The sequence below is a fragment of the Triturus cristatus genome, chromosome 6 (assembly GCF_964204655.1).
Source record: "Triturus cristatus chromosome 6, aTriCri1.1, whole genome shotgun sequence".
Taxonomy (NCBI): Eukaryota; Metazoa; Chordata; class Amphibia; order Caudata; family Salamandridae; genus Triturus; species Triturus cristatus.
Genome location: NC_140589.1, coordinates 1,317,664,969 through 1,317,692,200, shown reverse-complemented (window position 1 = coordinate 1,317,692,200; position 27,232 = coordinate 1,317,664,969). Strand labels below are relative to the sequence as shown.

At 47.6% G+C, this 27,232-nt stretch overlaps 1 protein-coding gene across 1 annotated transcript in view; it reads right to left on the bottom strand.

Moving 5' to 3' along the window:
• The window catches only part of KMO (kynurenine 3-monooxygenase), a 412,483-nt gene that overhangs the window by 179,127 nt on the left and 206,124 nt on the right, over window positions 1-27,232 (bottom strand). The window contains exon 3 of the mRNA XM_085612308.1: window positions 20,237-20,334. Coding sequence (XP_085468434.1) covers window positions 20,237-20,334 — 98 coding nt within the window. The remainder of the gene's footprint in view (window positions 1-20,236; window positions 20,335-27,232) is intronic.

Here is a 27,232-nt window from a genome sequence, read left to right as displayed (position 1 = left end):
CCTGCCTGCTCCATGGCACTCTGAACAATATCAGAATTTATACTGAAGGCTGGTTACTATCAGAGTTGTAAAGCAGTGCGCCCGAGCTTGAAGTCCGTTCGCTTCAACTTCTTTGTTTACAACCCACGGGGTTCCAGGCCAGACCACGGCCGGGCGCACGCCAAAACTTTTGAATATGGATAAACTTTGAAACTTTCGTAATACATGGAGTGCACTTAACTAATTCATTCTTTATACTATCAGAGTTGGCCATATCGCCCCACAGCAGTTGCTCAATATAGCACATGAAATGGCAGAAAATCTGTTAACATGCAGTTCAGGAGAAATCACAACAGGACGTGCAAGCTTCTAACATTTGGAAATCTATAAAGTGCCTTGATTCCCCTCATAAACATAAATTACTGGTAATTTAAATCACAATCAATGACACAGCTGGGAGGATATGCATGCCTAGTCAATACCCAAAAGGGTAACTTGAAGTTGCAATCAAATAAGGACCAGTTCACACTAAGGGGTCGATTCCGATCTCGTTTGGAAGGGCTCCGAATTTCATTTGGAAATGCCTAAACCGATCTGGAGCCCTTGTTCCGGACCGATTCATTCCCAGTTCCGAACGAACAAGTACGATGCCTGGAAAGCCTTAGCGCTGAGCGAATCGGATCTGGAAGGCATCCAGAGAGATAGTGCCCTCCAGAGCTGAATCGTACAGCTCTATGGAGTAGGTTTTCCAAGCGAGCAAGTACGACGAACGATTCGGGCAACCTTTCCGATTCGATTTACCCAGATAGTAAAGTCTGCCGGAAACGGTCTTTGGGGGCCTGTAGCAGCCCCCCTTCACCCAGGGACTCCAAATCAGGCCCATGGGGGTACCCATGGGACCCCCTTTTCCAAACATGAACAGTGTGGCAGGCACCAATGGATGCCGGCCACAGGGTGCACGATTTTCCCCAACCACCCTTTTTATCAATGGGAGCCTGTGTACGGATTCGGTACACAGGCCCCCATTGAAGTCAATGGGAGTCCAACCGAATCGTATCCGGATGCATTCAAATACATTGCACTTGTTTGGTCGGACTTCCCCGACCCAAGTTGTCCAGAAAGCATTCCGGACACGAGTTGTTCAGTTTGCTTTCCGAACAAGATCACAATCTGCCCCTAAGATTGAAAAAATCCAGATAGTATTATTTAACTTGTTCACTGGATACAGTAGTTGACAATCGTTCTTAACAATGTTTCCTCTTATATACAATGTTAAGTGTTTAACATCTATCTTTCTGCTGTTTTGCCTAGAATTCTAGCTCTGCATAGATGGTATTATTGACCTCTGGGCCTGCTAAACAGATCACAAACTGATTATGTAATTCCCTTAACATGGAGATTCTTTTTGCTATTAAAATTGCGTACATGGCATATTACTGAGTCAACTGTACGGTGAGCACATGTGGAGGGCTTAAATGTAAAATGTCAAACGTGCAGCTGCAGGGAAGCAATTCATGCTAACCTTTAAAGCAAACCCTGTGACATGAAAGTATAGAATATTGCAGCTCCAGAATTTCAGAGTTTTCACTAACAATACATAGTGACTTATGCAGAGATAATTGCAATGGGCCTCATTTCTTTTTTTTTTTTACGTAGGGCAGCACAGCAGGCAGTGCGGCTGCAATGGCCTACGGCAAAAGAAAACGGCAGGATTGTGCCTTATCTGTTAGATACGACGCATTTCTGTCATTTTCCCCTGCGCCGGTGCACAATGAGTTGCCGTGCGCAAATGCAGGCACCTTTGCACCATGGTGCAAGGGTGCCTGGGTTGCAGGGATGATTATTTTTGTGCAGGAAGGTAAACCTTCCTGCACAAAAACAATCACAAGTGGCGTTTTCCTCTTTCTATGTGTGCTGCAGAATGCAGCGCACATCCCCTTTCATCAGATCTACCCCTGGCTGGAATAAATATCTATTGCATCCTCACCAGTGGGTTCAGGGAAACGAGGATACTGGAAATTGGTCCTGTGGGAGCGAGTCTGCCAGCTTGATGCAACTTAGACAGACATGAGGGGGCTATATGTGAACTCTAGATGGTTTACCACATAATAAATCACCATTCATAGTGGATTACATACTATAGTGACTGATGAAATCACTATCAAGACAGAGTTGCTTGGGACAGAAGGAGAGGCAAGAAGAACTTCTGCTGCCAGATAAAGGACTGAGGAGCTCAGACTCCTGCTTTGGGCTGGATTCGCAGAGGGATTTATGACGCCTAAAGTTACTCGGGTGGAGCACCAGAAACTTGGCGGAATCTCTGCACTAGGGGCGACATCTCCAATCTGCAGTGTTCACTGCAGAGATTCTGCCCCGAGTGCGGAGATTCTGCCATGAGTGCGGGGACTCCGTCCCAAGTGTAGGCCTGGGCTAAAAATCCGTTCCGCTTGCGGAAATTGCGATAATTTGACATTTTCGCGTTCCGCGGAGAGCGCGAAAATGTCAAAATTTCCGCAATCCGCATTTTACCGGACATTTTTTGCTTGCTCGCGCTGTAAAATATTACATTCTGGCGTGCGCGCGATCGCCTTACCTGAATCCCCGCGTTCGCCGACAAGTTTTCCCGATCCGGTCGCGTTCTCCACGAGATGTTGGATTGTTGGTAGCCATTTGCGCTTTCTCGCGACAGTTCGCGCCCGCAGTAACCTCATTCGTCGCGCAATCACGTTGTAACGCCCTGAACGTCTCAGGATCGTTTAACAGACACGACAATGAGGACGCAACCACTTGTGAAGGGTTAGTTCTTTTAATGAAGGCAAATAAAATACAAAGAACAAACAAAAGTTATAGTCACTGGAATCCTCCAGGCTAAGTACGTTACCAGCCCACAGCACGGATGGTCCTTAACCGTCCTCTGCATATACGCCGATCCCGGCGTATGCCAACAGAGGGCAGAAATGAAATGGCCGACAATGCCAATCGGTAGGCTGTGAGGGGCACGAAGAGTGTTGGGGAGAATCGAGGAGTCAGGGAAACACCCAGCCGGGGTCTCTACCTGAAGGGAGCAGCCGCTCAACCTCTTCCTCAGACTGCACCGGGACGCGGAGTCACCCCCTGGTGATGCGTCACCGATACCCCAATCACAAGCAAGAAGACTGAACCGAGAGCAGCCGCTCGATCGATCCTGTGGACTTCCGAGTCTGTAACGCGGCAAACACCTCCTGGTGTGCGTTACAGCTGGCAGTCCCTGTGTCTCTGGTCGGGCTGGGAGTTACGACTCCAACCAGCAAAAGCGCCACTGCGCTTGGACTCAGCCGAGTCAAAAAGCGAAGCTCAATGGTTGACCGGTAGAGCTTCCGGGTCCTTCACAGGTGACGATGGGGCAAGACACGGCCCAGGGAGTAACGACTCGACCTACCTCCGTTCTTGCCTTACTGGAGCACCACTCCGGAACACTGCTCTTCACGAAGCAGGTACGTCGGTGTAAACACAATATCCGACAGCCTTGTACCTCCCGGTTCCTCCCTTTATAGGGCGTGTTTTCCTTGAGTTATGTAACAGCTCTCCCGTTTACATAAGGGCGTGTTTCCCTTGAGTTATGTAACAGCTCTCCTGTTTACATAAGGGCGTGTTTCCCTTGAGTTATGTAACAGCTCTCCTGTTTACATAAGGGCGTGTTTCCCTTGAGTTATGTAACAGCTCTCCTGTTTACATAACCTCTCAACCGCTAAGCATCCTGGGAGATGTAGTCCGTTTTCGCTGGTTACCGTTTTCCTCCCCTCGTATGACAGGAATTCTTGACAGTACATCCTCCCTCTCAGCGGCTCCCCACGGGTCCAGCGCTGGCAGGAAAACGCCGATGGAACAAGGAGACCAAGCGCGGAGCATGAACCCCTTCAGCCGGTTCCCATGAATGCTCCTCCGGGCCATAGCCTTTCCACGCAACCAGGTACCACAGCTTCCCCCTGCGCCATTTGGACGCCCGTATGCCCGACACTTCATACTCCACCTCCGACTCCACGCATACCGGCCTAGGTGTCCCAGACGGCTTGGAGGGTGCTGGTTTGAGCAATGATACATGAAAGACAGGGTGTATCCGCAATGACTGGGGCAAGCACACCTTCACGTTCACGGGACCCATACACTTGGTAATTCGATAGGGGCCCATGTACTTGGGATGGAACACACTGTTCTTTCGAAACCTCATGTTTCTTGTGGATATCCAGACGTAGTCTCCAGTGCGGTACAGTGGCCCGGGCCTTCTCTTCCTATCTGCCGCAGCCTTGTATCTTCTCTTGGCCTCTATTAGGACAGCCTTTGAGCGCATCAACGTGTCTTTTATGTGTGCCACCCTGTCCGCTGTGGCGGGAATCCTGTCCTCTCTGAACGGATGTAGAAATGGCAAGAACCTGGGATGTTGGCCATAGTTGCTATAGAACGGAGATGACTGTGTGGAGCTGTGAGTGGCGTTGTTATAGGCTATCTCTGCAACCCATAGCAAGTCGACCCATTCTTCCCTGCCCTGGTCCACAAAACATCGCAGATACTGTTTGAGCGTTTGGTTCAGGCGCTCGGTTTGGCCGTCCGTTTGAGGGTGGTAGCTGGTGGACAGGGCGGTCTTAACATGCAGCGCAGTGCACCAAGTCTTCCAGAATTGCGCAGTAAACTGCGACCCCCGGTCCGACACGATCACCCCAGGTAATCCATGCAGTCGTACCACATTCTTTAGGAGTAGTGACGCCAATTCCCCGGCCGTAGGGACTCTCTTGCAGGGGATGAAGTGCCCCATTTTCGTCAAGTAATCCACCACCACCAGTATTGCCGTCATCCCCTGGTCTACCGGTAGGCCCACCACGAAGTCCAGTGATATGCTATCCCATGGTCTATCCGGGGTCGGAAGTGGATGTAAGAGCCCTTGGGTTCGGCCATGGTCGGCCTTCATGGTAGCACACGTAGGACACTCCTGTCCCCACCTCCTGACATCCACTCTCATGGTTGGCCACCAGAAATGCCGTCCCATGCTAGCCACCGTTTTTTCAAAGCCCAAATGACCTGCGCATGGAGAGTCATGGCACCAGATGAATGCTTGTTTCCTTAGCCTAGGCGTGGGTATCAATAGGCACCTGCCCTTCAGGGGTATCCCGTCCTTCAGCTGCCATTCTCTGTGACTGAGGAGCCACCTCCGCCATGCGAATGACCTGATCCCTCTCTTTATTCCCCTCAGGAAAGTATCCGGTTGGATAACCCCCAATACCATCCTCGGGGAAATGATGGAACGCTCGGTTGCAGGCAATGGTTCCTTAACTGCAGATTGACGGGACAGGGCGTCCGCCTTCCGGTTTTCCGTCCCCGGCCGATATGTGATGCGGAAGTTGAACCCCGCAAAGAAGATCATCCACCACAGCTGCCTGGGAGAAAGGTGTCTAGTGGCCGTCATGAACTGTAGGTTCCGATGGTCCGTGTACACCGATACCACATGTCTTGCCCCCATCAACCAATGCCTCCATTCGGTGAAGGCGTCCTTGATTGCGAGAAGCTCCTTCTCCGCAATATGGTAGTTGCGTTCGGCGTCGTTGAGTTTGCGGGACATGTACGCAACGGGATGAAGCACCCCTGTGTCGTGGTTGCGTTGGGACAAGATAGCCCCCAGCGCCACATCCGACGCGTCTGCTTCCACCACGTAGGGGAGATCCGGATCGGGGTGAGCCAACACCGGCGCCTTACCAAAGGCGCTTTTCAGGGCCTCAAAGGCTTTGTTCGCTTCAGGGGACCAGACAAACTCCTTGGACTTCCTCAGTAGCTGTGTGATTGGGGCCACCACTCCTGAAAATCCATCTATAAACCGCCTGTAAAAGTTGGCGAAGCCAATGAAACTTTGGACGTCCTTCACGCTTTGGGGCACCGGCCATTCTTTCACCGCCTTGATCTTTCGTTCTGCCATCTCCTGTCCCTCTGGACTCAGCATCACTCCGAGGAATTCCACGGATGTGACGTGGAAGTCACACTTGCTGAGTTTACAAAACAGCATGTTTTCCCTCAGCTTTTGGAGCACAGCTTTGACGTGGTGTACGTGCTCCTCCACACTGGACGAATAGATGAGGATGTCGTCGATATATACGACCACGTAGATATCCAACTCCTCTCTGAATACCTCATTCAAAAAGTACTGAAAGGCTGCCGGGGCGTTGCACAGACCGAACGGCATGACGAGGTACTCAAAAAGGCCGAACCTGGTCTTAAAGGCGGTCTTCCACTCGTCTCCGTCCCTCATGCGCACCAGATGGTATGCCCCTTTCAAATCCAACTTGGTGTAGATACGAGCTTTCTTGACCTGTTCCAGAAGTACACTGATGAGAGGCAAGGGGTACCGATTTTTTATGGTTATCGCATTCAATGCCCTAAAGTCCACACAGGCTCTCAGCTCCCCATTAGCCTTCGGGATGAAGAAGAGTGGCGAGGCGGCCGGAGACTTGGACGGGCGGATGAATCCTAGCTTGAGGAGTTTATCCAGGTACCCCCGGAGATGCACGTTTTCAGGCTCCGTCAGGGCATACAGCCTGCCGCTGGGAACGCTGGCCCCTGGCACCAGGTCGATCTGGCAGTCAAACTGTCTATGTGGTGGTAGCACTTCCGCCTTCACCTCATCAAATACATCCTCAAAACTGTGATAAGCCTGGGGGAGAGCCACATCTTTTTCTGCCGCTGTAGCCACCGTCTGACTCCCGCTCTCATCTGCGTCAAGGGATTCCGTTCTTATTCCACAATGCAGGATGCAATACGGTGACGTCATTTCGATGCGATGTGTTGGCCAATCCACAAAGGGGTTGTGTTTCTGTAGCCACGGCAATCCCAATATGACGCCATATTGGGGCGCTCGGATGATGTTAAAATCGATTTGTTCCAAATGGTTCCTCCCATATCTCATCGGAAGGACCCCCGTGTGCTGTCCGATGGGCCCCGTCACCAATCGCCTTCCGTCTACCGCATAGACGTCTTCGGGTACTGCTTTGGGAAGAAGCACTAGCCCTAGCCTGCATGCCTCGTTGTGGTCCATAAACATGCCAGTGGCCCCTGAATCCACCATGGCCACAACGGGTATCCACTGGTCATGCACTCCCACGTGCACCGTGATAAACAGGTGTCGTTGTCCCTTAGTGACCGAGTTGGAAAGTGAAGGGATGGATGAGTGACTCCGAGATGCCCCTTCTCTGGTCTTGGAGTCCTCTAGTTTTCCGCCGGTATGTCCACCACGGCTGTTACCGACCGGTTGGCCCGATAACGTGACGTCTTCGGTTTGGCAGGGCATTCACGTAAGTAGTGGCCTTTTTTGCCACAATATAGGCACAATCCTTGTTTACGGCGTGACTCTTTCTCCGTGGCTGTGAGGCTCGCTCGTATTGCGCTGATGTCCATGGGTTCTCCCTTGGATGCGGTGGAAGTTTCAGGACTTCCCACCGTCACATAGGATGGAAGGGATTTTCCTTTTCTCCCATGATCCCCCTTTCTTTCACTTAGCCTATGTTCCAGCCGTAATACCAGGTTGATAAGGCCCTCACATGTCTTGGGTTGAGGGTCAATATGAGCCACGGCGTCCTTGAGCTCATCGCACAGCCCTTGATGGAAGAGCGCCGTCTGTTTAGCAACAGGCCACTTGGTTTCCGCAACCAGCCTTCGGAACGCGTTGAGATACTTCACCAGGTCGTTGGATCCCTGTCTCAACTCAAGCATTTCACGGTCCGCCGTGTACGAGTCAGCCCTTCTGTCGAATACCTTCAGGAATTCCTCGCGAAAAGCACCCCAATCACATAAGAGGGGGTCGTCCCTGCTCACCAGAGGTACGGCCCATTGTGCCGCGTTTCCAGCCAAATAGGATATAAGGAAAGCCACACGAGCCTGACTCGTGGGGAACGCCTTTGGTTTGCACGATAAATGTAGCGCCACTTGTGTGAGGAATACCTGCACTGTGTTAGGATCCCCACTGTACCTCTCTGGTGTTGCCAAGGGGATGGCTACCGGCATTTCCACTACTACCGCAGGGGTCTGGTTCGTGAGGGAGGTGCTGGGCGTGAGCGGGTCCAATTGGATAGCATCCAGTCTGGCTTTTACATCGGCTGTTTCTTGCCTAGAGGCAGCCACTTCAACTTGCATGGCCGCTAAAGCAGCCAGCACATCATCAAGTGTTGCCATGTCTGTTATCGACCGGGAGACAGTTAGTGTTATTAAGGTCGGATATTTTGTAACGCCCTGAACGTCTCAGGATCGTTTAACAGACACGACAATGAGGACGCAACCACTTGTGAAGGGTTAGTTCTTTTAATGAAGGCAAATAAAATACAAAGAACAAACAAAAGTTATAGTCACTGGAATCCTCCAGGCTAAGTACGTTACCAGCCCACAGCACGGATGGTCCTTAACCGTCCTCTGCATATACGCCGATCCCGGCGTATGCCAACAGAGGGCAGAAATGAAATGGCCGACAATGCCAATCGGTAGGCTGTGAGGGGCACGAAGAGTGTTGGGGAGAATCGAGGAGTCAGGGAAACACCCAGCCGGGGTCTCTACCTGAAGGGAGCAGCCGCTCAACCTCTTCCTCAGACTGCACCGGGACGCGGAGTCACCTCCTGGTGATGCGTCACCGATACCCCAATCACAAGCAAGAAGACTGAACCGAGAGCAGCCGCTCGATCGATCCTGTGGACTTCCGAGTCTGTAACGCGGCAAACACCTCCTGGTGTGCGTTACAGCTGGCAGTCCCTGTGTCTCTGGTCGGGCTGGGAGTTACGACTCCAACCAGCAAAAGCGCCACTGCGCTTGGACTCAGCCGAGTCAAAAAGCGAAGCTCAATGGTTGACCGGTAGAGCTTCCGGGTCCTTCACAGGTGACGATGGGGCAAGACACGGCCCAGGGAGTAACGACTCGACCTACCTCCGTTCTTGCCTTACTGGAGCACCACTCCGGAACACTGCTCTTCACGAAGCAGGTACGTCGGTGTAAACACAATATCCGACAGCCTTGTACCTCCCGGTTCCTCCCTTTATAGGGCGTGTTTTCCTTGAGTTATGTAACAGCTCTCCCGTTTACATAAGGGCGTGTTTCCCTTGAGTTATGTAACAGCTCTCCTGTTTACATAAGGGCGTGTTGCCCTTGAGTTATGTAACAGCTCTCCCGTTTACATAAGGGCGTGTTTCCCTTGAGTTATGTAACAGCTCTCCTGTTTACATAAGGGCGTGTTGCCCTTGAGTTATGTAACAGCTCTCCTGTTTACATAAGGGCGTGTTTCCCTTGAGTTATGTAACAGCTCTCCTGTTTACATAAGGGCGTGTTTCCCTTGAGTTATGTAACAGCTCTCCTGTTTACATAACCTCTCAACCGCTAAGCATCCTGGGAGATGTAGTCCGTTTTCGCTGGTTACCGTTTTCCTCCCCTCGTATGACAGGAATTCTTGACACACGTCTTTCTTCTCACGATCATGCACCGCGAGACAAGTGAAAACAAGATGGCCGCGCCCACGAGCAACCGCATGGGTAAGTTGGTGAGCCGCGACCACGCAGAAAATACCGCGAACGGGCGGGAAAAAAACTTCCGCATCTTCGCGATATTTCCGCGTGTTTGCGGAGATTTTTTAAATTTTCGCGATAATTTGCGAAAGTGAATTTCGTAAATTCCGCCCACCCCTACCCAAGTGCAGAGGTTCCGCACTCGTAACTTTGCGAGTCTTAGGCCCCTTTGTGAATTGGGGCTTTTGCGTTCAACCTCTGGTGGGGGTTAGGGATGCTGGCCTCTTCCTGATCCATAGGGAGAAAACGGTTCAGGTCTGTCTACAATACCCTTAGACTATATATTTTTTTCAAATAGCCCAAGTTAAACATCTGCATTCTTTCTGGAGGATGAAGAAAGCCCTGTGTACTGAGTGAGTTGCTGGTATGCAACGACTATGATTTTAAAGCACAGTATCTTCAAAACCCTTATCTTTTAATACCATTTCGTAAGGAGCACTGCTTTGTTTCATACTAAAAGTATATAAACTGCCACCTCTTCGCAGCCACATTTGAGACTCATAGTCCGCTTACTGAATTGCTTATTTCTTAACTTTCTTTTGATTTGAATTGTATCCCACTTTTTAAAAAATAACTCCTTATCCCTACATCGGAATTACTTTATGTGTGTCATTTTAATAACTAAAGATTGCATTTTCTAACTAAATTGAATTTGGAATGTTAGCTTGTTTATTTCATAACGGTAACTGTGTTCTAGTGCTTCTATTTATATCCCACTGGTCAGTTTATCTGTGGCAGGCCTTGCTGCTTGTGATAAGTTGCCAAAGGTAAGCTCGGGATTTCTCGCAGAAAACTTTGTTACTCCTTAGTAACTAGATTGTGACTTTGTGGGCAGGGTCAGACTGGCCTGTAGAGCAATCAGGCAGGGCCCGATGGGTTAGTCGGACATTTCAGTGTGTCAGCTGCTTTTAGGTTGAGCCTGGGCAGCACATGTGCTGCTCTGCGAGGCATGCTGTATTGATGTATGGAAAAGAAGCTCCCCCCATTTCCCGCCCATCTTTTCAATTGGCTCCTGTGACTGTCCTTTTGAAATTGTTGCTTTTCATTCGTGAATAGGTTTAGTAGTCCCTCTGCCTTTGTAATCTCCCATAAGGACTGGACTTTTTACTTGTGTTGTTACATGGTCTGCTTTATGTAGTAGGTGAGCACTATTTTCGTTGATGATCTTCCGCTATTCCACCCACTACTTTGCAGCAAGCAGCCCGTTTTATATTGTTATTAGTGCTGTATTTATTTAATTTACAGCGCAGTCCGCTTTAACTATAGCGGCCAAGCCTATTTATTTATTTAATTTATGGCACGGTCAGCTTTCACTTTAGTGGCCACGCTTATTTATTTTTTTAATTTACAGCGCAGTCCGCTTTCACTTTAGCAGCCGCGCCAAGAATAATAAATCATCACTGAGTTTTGGTAAAGGTGTGAAATACAGTGCCTCATTTAGTGGCGAGCTAGTGGAGGACTTCTTGCCCAAATTATGGGATATCTTTAGTCAAAGTTCTTCTTCGGGTGCAGAGAAAGACCTTTCAACAAAAGTGCTTACAAGCTGCACTGTCATGGTGGCTGTCTGGCATTTTCTTAGTGTTAGAAAAACAAAACTCCAAATCAGAGGTTTATTTCTGTAACAAGCATCAATTGCTATGCTACCCAGGGAGTTTTCTTCCTGCAAGTTAAGGTAATTACTTGGGCGACCACTGTGCCTCTCATGGTATTTTTAGACAGGAAAAAAGAGTGTCAGAAGGCCTTCCCCCAATCTGGTGGATCATACAGATGCTCTTACACTGGCATCCAAGCAGCGGGTGGGCCACCGGAGAAGGCTTTCCGATGGCGAAGCCAGCTTAATTTCAGCCATTGGAAACGTGAGTGTCTCTACCTCTAAATGAGCCAGTGGAACCACACATTTGGCGGGGCTGTAAAACTGCCAAGTTAAGATGGTTCTCCCATCCTGCCAAACAGTAAACATCCTCAGAATTCAAATAGGATGTTCTTGAATCTGCCACTTTAGTGGTACTGGATTCCATGGACCTTTTGGGGGGAGAGGTAAGATTATTTTTTTGCGAGCCAGACCATAACTTGTGTGGTGGAGAATGCCAATTCGCTTGACTGGCCTCCTTTATTCCTGCATGGAGGAAAATGCTTCCAATAAGGCTTCAACCCCTAATTTGGTGATATGAAAGAAAGGATATTTTCCAATATTATTTTCCAACAATCATGCTCTGTATAAGAGTTAAGTGTTCAGGGGTGCAGAATGCAATCCGGTGTTCTGCTCAGCATTTGAAAAGTGGCTGTTTATGGAAGAAAGGGCATATACCATCAGCTTCTGTTTGTTACATGATTATAACGAAGGTGGGGATTAATTTATAGACATCTTCAAGAATGTTGCGTTTGTGCTGCACTCTGTAATGAAATCTTTACACCATTCTTTTATATACATATGTTTTGTAAATGGGATCCAACCATTTAGTCCACCATGATTTTTGCTTTTTATCTCATAGTGTCTTTACAGTGAAACAGACCTAAAAGCTATTTTCACTGAAGCAATGCTGAGTGCCTCCATAGGTAAACACTGGACTACAGTATTACATTTGATCAGTGGCAGCTGGTTACATTCGAAAGTGGTGGGCGTAAAACAATAGCCGTACTGCATTGTTGCGAGCGAGCCTACGGGGGGTTCGGAACAGTGGCGGCTGGTTATAACGGGCGAAAGGGGTGTTGCCCTACCAAGCATCCGAGAGGAAAGAGAGAATGAACGTACAACACGAAGCAGCTTTAAATAAAGTGCTCTCTGCTTCGTGCTAACACAGATTCTTTCTGTTGCCTCTTAATGAAGAGCTGAGGAGCGAGACAAGTCGGAAGTCCTCGTGCGCATGTGCTAGGCTGCTAGCTGGGGCGACGGCTATCGCTCGCCCTTGAGGCACACACACGAGGAGAGTGATGTCAGCATGGTAGGAGTGGCCAGTAGAAGCGGTAATGGTTAACTTGTATATGGGGCGCTTATGCTGTGGCCCAGGTGTTTTCAGCAGAGCGCCATTGAAATAAATGGTAAGGGGCAGGGCTGGCCTACATCGAGGAAGTGAAGTGGGTGGCAACAACTGAAGGACTCCCTTCATGTTTGTACTGCTGTTTAAGCCTCCTGGTTGGATGTTGGAGGCTGGGGGAGTGGGCTGGCTGTGGAAGATTTTGTCTAGGCAGCTCCGATTTCATTTCGGGGTCGGGATAATAATCAGAATGCAGCAGGTGTACGTGCGTCGTGTATTGTGTTGTTTGTGCCTTGGCGGTTTATTATCCAGGAGGGACACCGACCAGACGAGATGGGACTTAACCAGGCGGCACAAGCTTTTGAGGTAAGTGAACAAGTATAATTTAATGTGGAACATAATCTACTCTCTTCCGGTCGAGTCGAGTGTTCATTGTGCTTTTTTTGTGTCAGCTTTATTCGGAACGAGATCACCAGTCAAATGTGAGCAAGGGTACAGTCAGTAGAAGACGAGGCCTGGGACTATTCCTTAAATTCGTAAGGATAACAGACTGAAGACTATTTAGAATTAGAAAAGCGGTAGGATTTTGTTGGGCAAGTGCACCAGTGTTAATTACGGCAGTGCCTTGTTAGCGTTTCACTTACCAGCCACAATCGCAGCCACAGAACAAGCTGCAATCTGTCTGTGGGCACGTGCGCAACATATTGAAGAATTATTAATTGCCTGCGGGTATTAACAAGCAATGCAATCTGGCAGGGATACAGTTTATGCCCTTGCATGCGCAGTTACTACGCTGTGCCCTCAGATGAGAATGCAATTTCTCGGAGATTGAGATGTATTTTACCGAGATTATTATAAGCACTGCACTCTGATTAACCCCTTGAGTGCCCATGACGAGATAGTCTCGTCATGGGCCGCGGTTGCGCTGTGCCCATGACGAGACTATCTCGTCATGAACCCCACCCGCTAATTCAACGCCCGGCACAGGGCGGGGAAAGGGCGGGGCACACAAGGGGTTAATGGCGTCCAATATCTATCTGCAGTACAGGTCGAGACCACCCTCCACCCCTCTCCCTATCAGAGCGCTTGACTAATGTGGCAACAGAAGGTTCAGTGAAAGCCCACCCAGTGTTACATGGGTGGGTATAAATATTGTTAAACGAGGCCCGTTATGTTACAGGCTGACGGAAACTTAATGCTGAAGCCATCAGAAGTGCCCCTGAGAAACACGACCACACAACAGGTCTAGAATACACAAAAGCCAAAAAAGTACTTTTGTATTTAATGCGGAGAAGGTAGTGCAATGTTTTATAGGTGAATACGCGTGCGAATGTCGCACTACCAACACAGGAAAGGCAAGCCCTCATTCTAAGGTTTAGTGGTGCTTTCCTGCATAGCATCTGCCAAGTAACCTGTGGCTGATTGGTTGATCTAGTAGGGTTTCAGTGTAATGCTTTTTGGGTTCGTTTCAGCATTCAGTTCACATTGTTGGTGAAGGCGGTTCAGTAAGTACGCTAAGCTGTATATGCCCTCGCACATCATTTTTCGCCCACCATTTTCAAAATCCACCAGCCGCCCCCGGTTCGGAATGCTTCTCCCCCTCGAGAAAATTTTGAAAAAAGAGTGGGCAAATAGTGAATTTTCAAGTTAATTTGAGATAGCAGGAAGGTTAATAAAGCAATTGTGATTCAGATGCTTCTTAATTAAAATTCTACATAAAACATGAAGAACACATTTATTGATTCCAATAGTCGCCCAAATGCAGACATTCCATTAGATAATGCATAGTATGATCCTATGTCATACTTAGAACGGTTAAAAGTTCATTTTAGTTTCTAGACCGTTTTACTTTCACGTTCTTTATTGATTAAAGGTGTAATGCCAATAAATCAAAACCATCAACCACAGCTTATGCAAACATGCTTAGCACAGGGTAGCGTGAAATGCAATAGGAAGCGTGTTATCGGAGCCGCAAAAATAAGTGTCACAGCAGAGAAAACAAAAGGGCAAAACTAGTCTGGACCATTGCGGAGGCATCCAAAAATGAACTCGCGATACTACAAATTGACAAAATGTTTGCAAACAGTAACTTGTCCGCCACGATTTATTTTTAATTCGATTCGTATTAAAAAATTTAAAGTAATACCCTTGATGGCCTTACAATATTCAGTAGATTAAATAAGTATTTACGGAGGCCACCAGTTCCCTTGCCCGTGTGGGTGGAAAACTTCAAGCAACTTGCCAATATGAAATAAAAAACAACTGCACCAACGTTCAATGTACAATAAGCTCTGACAAAAACAAAGCTCCACTAAAGAGCAGAACAGTATCTAAAACTAAACATTTCGGCTACTTGTAAATGATAACGTTTCAAAAACGTACAAAGCATTTACTTCAACTTTTGATATAAGTACTTGGAAGCAATGTGCCACCGGAGTGGCATTTAAAGAGGAAACTGTGGACATCACCACCGCATTCTGGTGATAATACATGTGTCAGGCTTCATTTGAATAATTAAATTAAAAAACTTAAAAACACTCAGATGGTGCAATGCAGTAGTGTCCAAAAGGAGACGGTCACATCAGCGTAAGCATAACCCCTCCCACCCCCGGATCTTCCCCAGAAAGTCGGCAATTATGTATTTAAATTACTTAAGTGTTCAGGTTTTTATTAAAACTGTATAACACTCACAAGGCCTGAAACCCACTGACACCTGAAGATATGATATCGGTCAAGACTGCTGTCCCTGTAGATGCGCGATCAGATTGTGCCCTGGGCCTGAACGCACTTCAACCCAGCAGATACAGGTCAGGCAGGCTGAGCCTAGAAAACACCAGTCCCAGCAAAAGATTGCGAGCCAAACTTGGGGGCATATTAACAAGGGCTTTATCTCCGATAACAATATCGCCCTATTAACAACAGGGTGCTAACATGCAAAATCGCATGTTAGCATCCTTTTTCACTACGCTTCGTTTTGCATCTCTAATGAGATGCAAAGTGGGCGTTCCAGAGCAAAATAATAGGCGAAATGTTGCTAAGCGACATTTTCTCCTATTGTCAAGCTTCACGCTAACCCTGTTAGAGACAAAAAAAGCAGCGCTAACCACGGTTAACGCTGCTTTTTTACGTCTGCTAATTTTCAGACTTAGCCATGTAATCCAATGGGAGGTGGATTACATGGCTAAATCCACCATGGGCTATCAGCAAGGATATCCCTATCCTTGTAGTTTTATCGCTGCATTACCAGTGATAACCTCCCAAAATGCCGCTATCACTGGATTTTTTATCGCCTAGGCGGTTAGCGTTGTTAATAACGCGATAACCAGGCGATATTATCCAGCGATAGCGGGCATTAAAAAAATTAACGCTAAGCGCCCTTAGCGTTAATTTTCCCTGTTCCTTGTTAATATGCCCCTCCGTGCTTATACTGAGAATGAAGACAAGGGGACAGCGAGAGAAAGGGACACAGTAGCCAAGCGAGACAGACATACCAAGAAGAGAAATACAGAAGCAGTGACAGATGGAGAAACAGGCAGAAAGATATAGTTGCAGAGAGATAGAGGCAGCAATACTGATTTTGTCTGTCTTTATCTCTTCCTAACGCCCTCCATCTGTCGCCTGTCTCCAGCTTTCCTTGTCTTTCTCTTGTTGTTTTTCCTCCCCGTCTCCATCCTTCGTTCCCCTTCTTATTCTGCCTCTTTATCTTTCTCCGTTCTTCCATGCCTCTTCTCTCCCTTTCTCTCTCCGTTTACTTCTACCTTTAAATGCGTTTCTTTCTCCCCGTCTGTTTTTTCGTCTCTTTTGCCGGCTTCCTTTTCTATCTCTCTACCTATATTTCCGTCTTTCCTTTCTATATGGCTCTTATGCATGTCTTTTTCTGCCCTGCCCTCTTTTTCTGACTTTCTTTCTAGGTCTGTCCCTGTCTTTTTTCGCATGTCTTTACCTATCCCCATGGCTTTCACTGACTTTGCGCCTCCTTTATTTCTCTCGCTATTTCTCTCTCTTCCAGCCTCTGCATTCCCTGCACTTGGTATTTCGACTGTCTTACCATCTTGGGCGAAATGCAAATGTTGATGTGCTCAGTCACATGCAAGCAGTCGCGGCTCAGTCGCAATACTCGCGGGGCGGGGGGTCGCACGGGGTTGGGGGCCGGGGGGCAGTTTAAAATTAAAATTAAATAAAAAGAAAACTTACCTCTGCTCCTGGGCTGGGGTCCCACGTTGGCACCTTCAACTTCTTCTAAACAGGAACAGCCGTATCACCGGAGGAAAACCCTCTCAGCCAATACTGACGCTGCTCCAGCAGCACCAGGATTGGCTTAGCAGGGATACTCGCCGCCCGCCCATTAGGAGACTGAGGGTTGCGGCGTTGATCAACCCTGGTCTCCTAATGCGCAGCCGCCAGCCAGAGCAAACACCAGTGCGCATGACTGGGATGGTCAGAAAAATTCTCCGACCTAAACCCATCATGTGCACTTGTGCTGCTGCCTACTGTGCGCTCCTCGCCACTCCCTGGTCTGACAATGCATGTCAGTAAGCATGACGCCGGGACCGCCCACCCCCTTCAAACTCTGAAGGGGGTGGGCGGTCTGGTGCCATGCTGACTGACATGCATTGTCAGTTCAGACAGAGCCACCGAGAGAGCTGCGGGCGTGGCTTGTGGGTCAACACCCCAGCGCCCTAATGGACGCACTGCCACTGCATTTAATACATGCTAAGTTCAGATTGGTAGCAGATAGAGAAATAATTCAGGGACTTATTTCAATAGCTATTCAAAATCCAATGTAATGGTCAACTTTAATTTTGTTTATTTATGTGAAAAAGGCACTCTTAAAAAGTTATCAAATTCCTGCCTAAAACCTCTAGAGGCCTTTCTGTAAGTATTCAACTTTCACCTGGCAGCTGGGTGGCTCCCATATGGTGAGGTGTGAATCGCTCCCAGGACAGAGATATAGGGCCTTTGGTGGGGGAGAAATGCTAACCTGTCCTGGGGCGGTGCCTAGTAACCTGATTAACTTCAAAGAGGCCTACCCAATCAAAGGCAGATGTAGCTAAGACCTGGGCCTGCCCCCTTCCTTCATGCCCCTAGACAGCCAGGCAACATGCACGGTGGAAGAGGAGCTGCCTCCAGAACAGGTTTAGAGTGATCACAGAGGAGGGGCTGTGCGATTCCATAGCCACACTTCTGGGTCCTCTGAACAGTGGAAGAAAGGTTCTACCATTTTGGATTGTCTCAGAATGCTGTGCAAGAGGGGTGGGACAGGGGTGGAGAAATTATGTAACATTCTGGGATGGGCAAAGGATACCTGGCATCTAGACGTTCTACCCACACTTGTAGACCCCTGCACAAGGGAGTGAATAAGACCCTGGACCTGGAAGGCAATGACAGCAGAATCATGGACAGCTGGATGGAGAAGCCACCTGATGCCTGCTAAAGACTTTGAACCCCCAAGACTAGATAGGTCTCTCCAGGACCAGTGGCACAGGCCCCTTTATGACCCCTGAGGACCAACTGGATAAAGATCTAGACTCCACTGCCAGCCCAAGTGCTCTCCAAGACAGCCAGAAGCCTCCTGGGTTATGGAAGTGTATGTAGGAGGATGCTCTGTTGGCTGGTAGCAGAGGGGCTATGCAAGATAACCCCAACAGCAAGGGAGGAGCACCAGGAGTCAGGAGAGGAGGAGACTGGCACAGGGACCCAGTGAAACCAGTGTCCATCAAAGGGCACACTTTGGAGGCCAGGAGGCCTGTCAGAAATGGTCCTGGTGCCTAGAGTTTGTCGCCATCAGGAGTAAAAATAGCCCAAGAGAGACAAAATCAGCCCACTGGGCAGGAGTTATACTTTGATGAAGATCTGCAATTTGACATCTAAAAACAAGAATGAGAGCATGTGGCACTCACCCTCTATCTCTGCAAATAACCCTGGGGAGGGCCAATGCCCGGGAATAAGTGAAAAAACGCTCATTTGGTATGCACGCACTCGGCCTGGAGTGCCTCATGATTCCCTTTAAGAGCTAATTTCTCATGCTTTGTGGTGCCCCAAGAAAAGGCAGGGGCTACCAATGTTTTTGCAATGTGTTGCGAAAGGCTGCAGGAGGTTGCGCAGTCTAACCCTATTCAAATCCTCAACTTATGTCTCGCAGGTCGTAAGATGCATGACCAGATGAGATTGTCCGCATTATTCAAGCACTCCTGGAGCTGATGCTTGGTGCTACTTGGCTCAGGTGAGCGGGAACAGTAGTGGCTGGTCCTATGGCTGCATTATGTGGCCAGATGAGTGTAAAGAAATGCTCTGCCACCTGAAATTTTGATTTGCCTTTTCATTTTTCGAATAAAATGCACCGATTGAAAAATGGCTTATTGAGTGTTGTTTTGCAAGCCATTACTTGGAGATGGGAAGACAACATGACCTCCCCTAAGCACGCCTTGGACTGCTCTGTTTCACTACCCTGAGAGAGTCAAGTGGTGCAATGGGGTACTTGGTTCTTGGTAAAAAGACAATTGCTGACCTATTACTTGTGCAGGACTCACATCATGCACTACTAAAAAGCACAGTTTCTGACAATACGCATTTATAAAACAAACTTCCACATGTGAAAAAAATCTCTCAGCACCTTTGTTTAAAGAATAGGGGCAACGATTCGCTTATAGACGGAATTAGAAATTAAAGAACCACTTCAATAGATTGTTCCTACAAAGGAGCATGTTGGGTTTATTCCTAAGTTCAAGAGGAAGATAATGCCACAACCAAGCCACTTGGCAGCTGAAGACTCTACCATCTGGATCTTTACAATGCATGACATACAGATGATCCTGGTTTCATTCACTGCAGAAAGACCTCAGCGTAGCTATTTAAAAAATACCTATAGAACAATGCCATGTAAAACATATTTTGTTATGCTATATTATCCCCAGTGTAAGTGTAGAGACAAATGATTTTATGAAGTATATTCATAAAAAGAAGTGCATGAAAGCAATTATAATACTGTGTGTGTATACCATGTGTGCAGATGGAAAGCAATTGTTCTACTATGATTCAGTGCTTTATACTGTATTCAATGACAACTTTGCAGGCCATGCTAGGCCAAGGAGTTATTATGTCTTGGGTACTACATTGGACATTTTAGCACATGCAATATCGTGGTCCAACCTGGCGAGGAAGCTGTGTTTTGTAAGAAGAATAGAGTCAGTATTTGAGGATATGAATACCATCTTTCTTTCAAGGCAGTAAAAGGTCTGGAAGCTTGCATGTTAGATAAGTTACTGCTGAAACTAATTAATTGTTGTCACATGACATTCTAGCATTGACTTGTATTATGTGAAAATGTATTTATGCTAGATCAAAATTTGCCCATTTTAATGCATTGCTGCAACTGAACATTCTCCTAGAATGAGACCAAATCAGTTGAAATTACAATTTTCTTTGATATTTTAGCTTTTCTGTCTGCTATTTTGCATCAAACGATGTTTGGACATCGGCTTCTGTACGTGTGGTGTTTGATTGTTCAAAGTATAAATAGAATTAAAAGGTACATCAAATATGAAGAGCACTTTACAACAATATCACATGGACCCAGAAGCTCCCCAGTAGTGTTGATGGTCCTGTTCCACTCTACATTTCTTCATACCTTGAGTTACAGTTAGAAGCCTGGCAAAATACATTTTCAGATAGCAGTTGTCTTCTTCTATCCCATACTAGGACAAATTGGCTCCTGCCACACCGTACCTGTTCTTCCAATCCAACTGCTTTAAGGGCCTGACGTCCTCTGTGAGAAAGAGCCAAGTTGATACTTCGACCACTGATAATTTTGGCTGTTCGAATATCTAGAAAAATATAAGAGAATTAATTTCATCCCATGTCAAGAGTCAATAATGATACACCCATGAAAATAAGTGGCAGGAAAACATGCACATAAAGATAGCATAGGGTGGCAAAGAAGTAAATGATCCTTATGGACCTTTTATGATTCAAACAGGTACTCACTGCTCAGAATCAGCAATAGATGATGGCCTCTTTCTGAGTTCCGCAGAAATTAGGTGGGGATTACCACATCCAGTAAATACCATTGCATGGGGGTGGGGTATTTATGAGGTGTGGTAAATCTCAACTATTTTACGTTTTGCAGGCCAAAGGAGGCATAGCACATGATATCGAAGTTTTGCACCCCAATTACCACATATTCCTCTATTTTTACCCAGCTATTCATACCATGATCATTTCACCACGTTTCTCCTGGCAAACTATGTCTGTGAAAAATTGCAGGTGTGGTGTATTTAAAATGTCCATTAATTACCCCACACTTGAAGTTACAATTTGTGTGAAAGCTCATATTTGCTTACAAATGGTAAGGTACTTCTCTACTGAGAATGGTGACGTACGACTTACTAAACACCAGTGAGGCAAATGTTCATCACAGCTTAAAGCGTAATGCTTCCAAAATGGAGTCTCAGGCAAAATAAATAAAACAGAAGGGCATGGATCAAGGGGCCCATTTACTATTATTTCACGCAACGCTGCAGAGCAAGAGAACTTGCTGCGCTGCGTTGCGTGAAAGGGAGAGAGTAAAAATGCTCCTTAATTACAAAGATATGGAGCATTTCTGCTCACTCCTTTCACTGATGCACTGTTTACTGCCTAGCATCAATGCAGGCACCCTTGCACTATAGTGCAGGGGTGCCTGCAAAATGGTCAGGATTATGTTGGTGCAAAAAGGGACATCTTCCTGCACAAAAAAATCCTGACAGCAATATTCCTCCTTCTATGTGTGCTGCAGAATGCAGCACATGTGGAAATAGGAAATATTGAGGAGAAACAAAGCTATGTCTCCTTGGTACACCTCTGTATGGTAGGCAGGCCATTTTGACACAAACCCAGAGTTATAAGTCTTTGTAAATCTGGGTTTGCAAAAAAAATATATGGGTAGATGCATGGGCAGGGGGATGTTTATATTTGACACTTCTGATTCTGAAGCACAGGTTTGGAAATAATGAATAGTGCAGGAACATTATCAAAGAGTTAAACAAGAAAGGTTAGACAAAATAAAACGAGAAGTGTTGAAAATTTTGGATGAAGTGAAAAAAAATGACTGGATCACTAGTACCCCAAAAAGCCACATTATCCCAATGAAATCCACACTAAAGACAGCAGCTAGACTTCTTTCTGGCAGAAGCTGTTATGATCACATCACTCCCACACTTAAAAACTCAATTGGCTACCAATCGAAGCAAGAAGCATATTCAAAACGACCCGCATAACCCACAAAGCTCTCTACACTGAAAAACCTATCTACCTTGCAAATAATCAATCAAAATCTGGCCAGAAGAGGCTTCTGAGAAGTTCAAACACACTACTCCTGATTCCCCCCAAATTAAAGGAAGAAAATCACTCCTTCTCTGGAAATGCGCATACAATTTGGAACGCCCCGCCACAGAACCTACGTGAAAATCAATCATTCCTATAGTTCAGAAAAAACTCAAATTTCATCTTCTCAACAAATACCTGAGCCCACCCACCTAAAATATTTGGACTTGCCTTGATGCACTTTCCCTCAACCTCCAAAAAACCTGGACATCATTACCTCTGGAAATACTCTCTTCATTTATTCCTCCTACCCCTGAAATAACATACTATTGCTACCTCTGAACTATATCACCCGTCTATTCCACCATTTATTTGTATGTTATTACCCTGTGTGCCTACCATTTTTCTTGTGCATTCCTTATGAATGTTAAACTCTGTAGAGCGCTCTGATACCCTTGGATAAAGTCTGTGCAATACAAAACTAAAAAAATAAAATAAAATAAATCTGAGATGAGAAGTACAGATTCTTGAACCAACAAGACCCTCTAATTCCAGCAATATATGGATTAATTAAGAACTATAAAAATGCGAATACCCCACCACTTAGGCATATTGGGGCTGTTAGAAATGGGATTTCTGGTTAGCTGAGGCTTGCTCCAAAGCCAGGCAGAAACCACCACTCTAGTCAGGGCTGGGGAGTTACACGCCAAAGATAACCCCTGCTCACCCCCTTGGTAGCTTGGCACGAGCAGACAGGCTTATCCCTGAGGCGATGTGTAAAGCGTTTGCGCGCGCACCCAGCAACAACACCCAAGGCCCACCACAAAGGAAACTCCACACAAGGTATTATATAAAAATAACCTTTGTATTATACACAACACATTAGATAAAAACCCACACTTTACAATGTGCCAACAGGCACGGGCAGAATTTACAAGGGATTATATATACAGGGGACAGGGCCACATGGACCACTGTCAGGAATTAGCACTTTGTAGGAATAGCACTTAGAACGTTGGAATAATATTTGAGAACATAGCTCCCCACGGACCCACCACCCTCCAGGTGTGAGGCCCGGGCCCTTTCTTCCTCACTGCGCTCACGTTCCCATTCATCTGCTTGCCATCCAATCATGTAGTTCCTCAATTCGTACACAGTGTCTGACTCGCTCACCCCTATGTTTCTCTCTCTACAGAACCTTTCCAACTCCTGCATACTGTAATAAACTAGATCACTGAGATCAAAAGCAGGCTCCATTCTGGCAGACGTTCTAGAGAAAAGATCACACAGGGAACCTAGGGGTCTGAGCTTAACAGGAGTACACAATTCACAAAAAGATTCAGCAAGCTCTCTAACCCAGAGAACTCACACTCACTTGCCTAGTGCCACTCACCACTCATCCACACACAACCCTCCCCTCGGACTGGTAAGGCAGTTTCTACCACCCCTGATTCCTCAACCTGACCACCACGTGACACAGGTACCAACTCTGGGCGCAGGGCGGGGGACAAATGTACAGGACACTATTACGCTGCCACCACTGGATCCCACCCTCTGGTGAATCCAGAAAATACAATGCACTAAGGGGGATGATCTACCCTCCCGAGCTAGGGACACCTAACTCACAGTGCACAAAAACACATTTCCAAAGAAATGACAATTAAAAACAAATTTAAAACAATAATCCCTATACCATGTGATTTATCTAAATGCAGAGTTTTGTAGTGCGGCCAGTTGCCGCTGCGGTACAGCGCAAACGCAAGTCCAAATCCCACCGCTGATCACCAATGTTAGAAATGGGATTTCTGGTTAGCTGAGGCTTGCTCCAAAGCCAGGCAGAAACCACCACTCTAGTCAGGGCTGGGGAGTTACACGCCAAAGATAACCCCTGCTCACCCCCTTGGTAGCTTGGCACGAGCAGACAGGCTTATCCCTGAGGCGATGTGTAAAGCGTTTGCGCGCGCACCCAGCAACAACACCCAAGGCCCACCACAAAGGAAACTCCACACAAGGTATTATATAAAAATAACCTTTGTATTATACACAACACATTAGATAAAAACCCACACTTTACAATGTGCCAACAGGCACGGGCAGAATTTACAAGGGATTATATATACAGGGGACAGGGCCACATGGACCACTGTCAGGAATTAGCACTTTGTAGGAATAGCACTTAGAACGTTGGAATAATATTTGAGAACATAGCACACAATCACTGTAGCACTAAAAAGAGAACATGTAGCACACAACCAGTAACTACTGGTATCAGAACGTACCACCTACGCAACCCTAACCACCTTAGGAAAATATTGCGCAGGGAATCAGGACCTCACTAGCACCACCTGTGTTAGGGAGAAAACAACCACCTAAGTATCACAGTACCTGTAGGGGTCTAAGCACATAAACACATGATGCATAACATTCAGAGGTGTAAAGCAAAGCACATGACGCATAACCACATTCAGAGGTGCAGAAAAGGTACAATGGCGCCAAAACTCACATTAGCCACTATCTGTGACAGTCCCTAGGCCAACTGGCCTTGAGGGGGCAAGGACGCCCTGTGTCCAAATAAGGCTGCGCCAGCTGCGCAAGCCACAAGCGTAAAGATCCCAACCTAAACGTTGCAGCTGCCCACTAAGTGCTGGGCAGCTGAAGAAATGCTGGGGCACCACTGTGCCTTCTCAAATATGGCATACCTTGGAGCCTCTCTGGACTCTGCAAAAAGAATGCTCCCAAACGTTGGGGCCTGTCAGGGCTCTAGACAAATGCGCCTCGTGGGAGTCCCTCTGGACTCTACAAAATTCTGCCCCCGTTGTTGGAGCGTCACGCGCTCTTAATCAGACAATGTCCCCATACGATGGAGCCCTCTCTGGGCTCTAGAGGAATACTGCCTTCGCTGGGGCGGACTGGGGCCTTTAATAACACATGCTCTGGTGCCCCGTGAGCCCCTGCCACAACCAACAAGAAACCAAGGACTGGCCCCCTAGAGCCTCGCTGGGCTCTTCACAGACAATCGCCCCCCCGCGTTGGAGCCTCTCGGGGCTCTTGGAACAATCTGGGGCACCGGTGGAGCGGTCCGCTGCCAGGTGCGGGACCGCTCAGTCAGCTTGGGCACCCCGGGCCCGCAGGGCCATTATTACACCATCGTGGGGCAGGCTCGCATGGGGGAGGTCGCTACCGGTCAGAGTATCCCGCCCCAGCCCTCACTCACCAGCTCGGGCGGCTCTTGCGGTCTCCTGTGTTTCGGTCCGGACGGCGCTTCTCCTGCGGAGCCTCCGAGGCTCTAGGCTCGCCGGGGTCAGGACGGCCGGCACTAGCGAGCTCCCGCTCCTCGGGGGCTCTCTCTCTCTTACCCGGCGGCCTCCTCTCGTTCACCGGAGCACGGGGTGGGCTCCCGGAGACTTCCGGCTTCACCTGCTCTCCTCCGTCCGACGCGGTGATCCTCGGGGTCGTTTCCCCACGTTGCCGGGCAACCGCGACGACTTGACCAATCCCAGCGCGGGGGGGATGACGTCAGCGAACTCTTGGGCCGCCGGCGGTGAATTTGATACCGGCTTTCTCCGAAGCGCGGGGTGGGCTCCCGCCTTCGGATTAAAGTATAAAGTGGCGGAAATAAGCGGGGTGAGCACCCGCCACAGAAACCAACAACTAAGCGGGGTGGGCACCCGCCATCAGAAACAAAAGCGCTCCTGGCGCCAAAGGCAAGTCCAGCGCTTCCAGGCACTGGAGGCTTCAGCGAAGCACCTAGGAAGGTGCTCCTCTACGTTGGGGTCCAAATAAAGCGCTCCTAGCGCTATAAGGCAAATAAAAGCGCTTCCAGGCGCTTTGAGCAAGTCCAGCAACAAAAGTCCTGGCAAAGGTTTTAGGAAGGTAGGCAGGGGGACAAGGTTGGGCCAGGGGCCAGCTCACTGGGCCCTCCAGGGCAGGAAGGCAGTCCCAAGTGGCGGTTCCTCCTGGCCTCCAGCAGCAGCAGCAGCCCCCCTCAGGATCCTGGAAGTGAACAACTTCTGTGGGGACACAGCCCCATTTTTATACAGTCAAACCCTTTGTTCTGGGTTCAGGGTGAGGGGGAAAACCAGTCGCAGCTGGTTGGGGAGCACCCTTGATGTGCTCAGCCCCTCACTCTATTCACTGGAAGGGCTAGGGTCGTCAGTCGCACCACAGGGGGCGGGGCCAGCATTGTGTTTGGAAAACCCTGTCCTATTCAGGACCCAGGTGGACTCCTCCCACCCATCTAGCTGCTGATCTCCCCATTCACCACTGGGTGACTCATCCTGACACTGGGGAATCCCTAGCCCGTCACATGACATGACCAGCCAATCACGCGACAGACACACTGCACACAGAAGTGCCCACTTCTAGAAGTGGCACTTCCACACTAGGTACATGCACGCCGCACACATCATCGCGCAGCATTCACTCCCACGAGTCCGCACATACCAAACTCGGGCCTGCACACCCCACGCATCAGGAACTACTAGGGACACATACATTCCCCATGCATTCCTATGGGAGGGCAGGCCTATCTCACCACATGCACTCAGAGCACGCACGCACTTTACCCTGGGACACAGGGAAAGTGCGCAGAAACCAAAAAATCACCACCCCAAGTCATCAGTAAAAAGCAAAAAAGTTCAGGGGTGAACCTGCCAGAAGGGCCAAGTCCAACAGGGGCCGATTCACAGAACTAATCTGAGATAAAATCCTAAACTTACTACTTTTGGTATTCATAGACATAGAAGGCATTTAGTAGTAGTAAAGTTAGGACTCCTAACTTTACTACTACAAAATGCCTTTTGTGAAAACTGAAATTTGCAAAGTTAGGATTTTGTCTCAGTTAAATAGTAGTAAAGTTAGGAGTCCTAACTTTACTGCTACTAAATGCCTTTTGTGAATACCAAAAGTAGTAAGTTTAGGATTTTATCTCAGATTGGTGAATCGGCCCCATTGTGTCTTGTCTTACTTCTTTGCTGGAGTCTCTTAGTTAATATGCAGATTAGTTTTTGAAGTCTTTAGTGGCCCTACAAAAATCCTACATCAAAGATTCGGCACCCATGATCTCCAAGGTAGGGGGTTTGGATTTTGGCATATATAATGAGTTTCTAGTTACATTAGACATAGAAGCTTGTTATACAAATATCTCTAAGGGTGGTACCATTACTTTCATCAGGGAGATTTTGGAAGAATTTTGCATCCACAGAGTAAGTACTGAGTTCCTAGTGAAATGTGTGAAAATGATTAAAAAAAATATTGTTTCTTTTATTTAAGGGCAAGATTTTTTACAGTGGAAAGGGAAAAGCATCTGCTTCGAGGTTAACATAACTTTGGAGTTTGAGTGTAAGCATGTATATAATGAGGTAGCTCCTTATTTTGAGAATGCAAAACATTGGTTTCATTTTAAAGATTGGACTTTGTTAT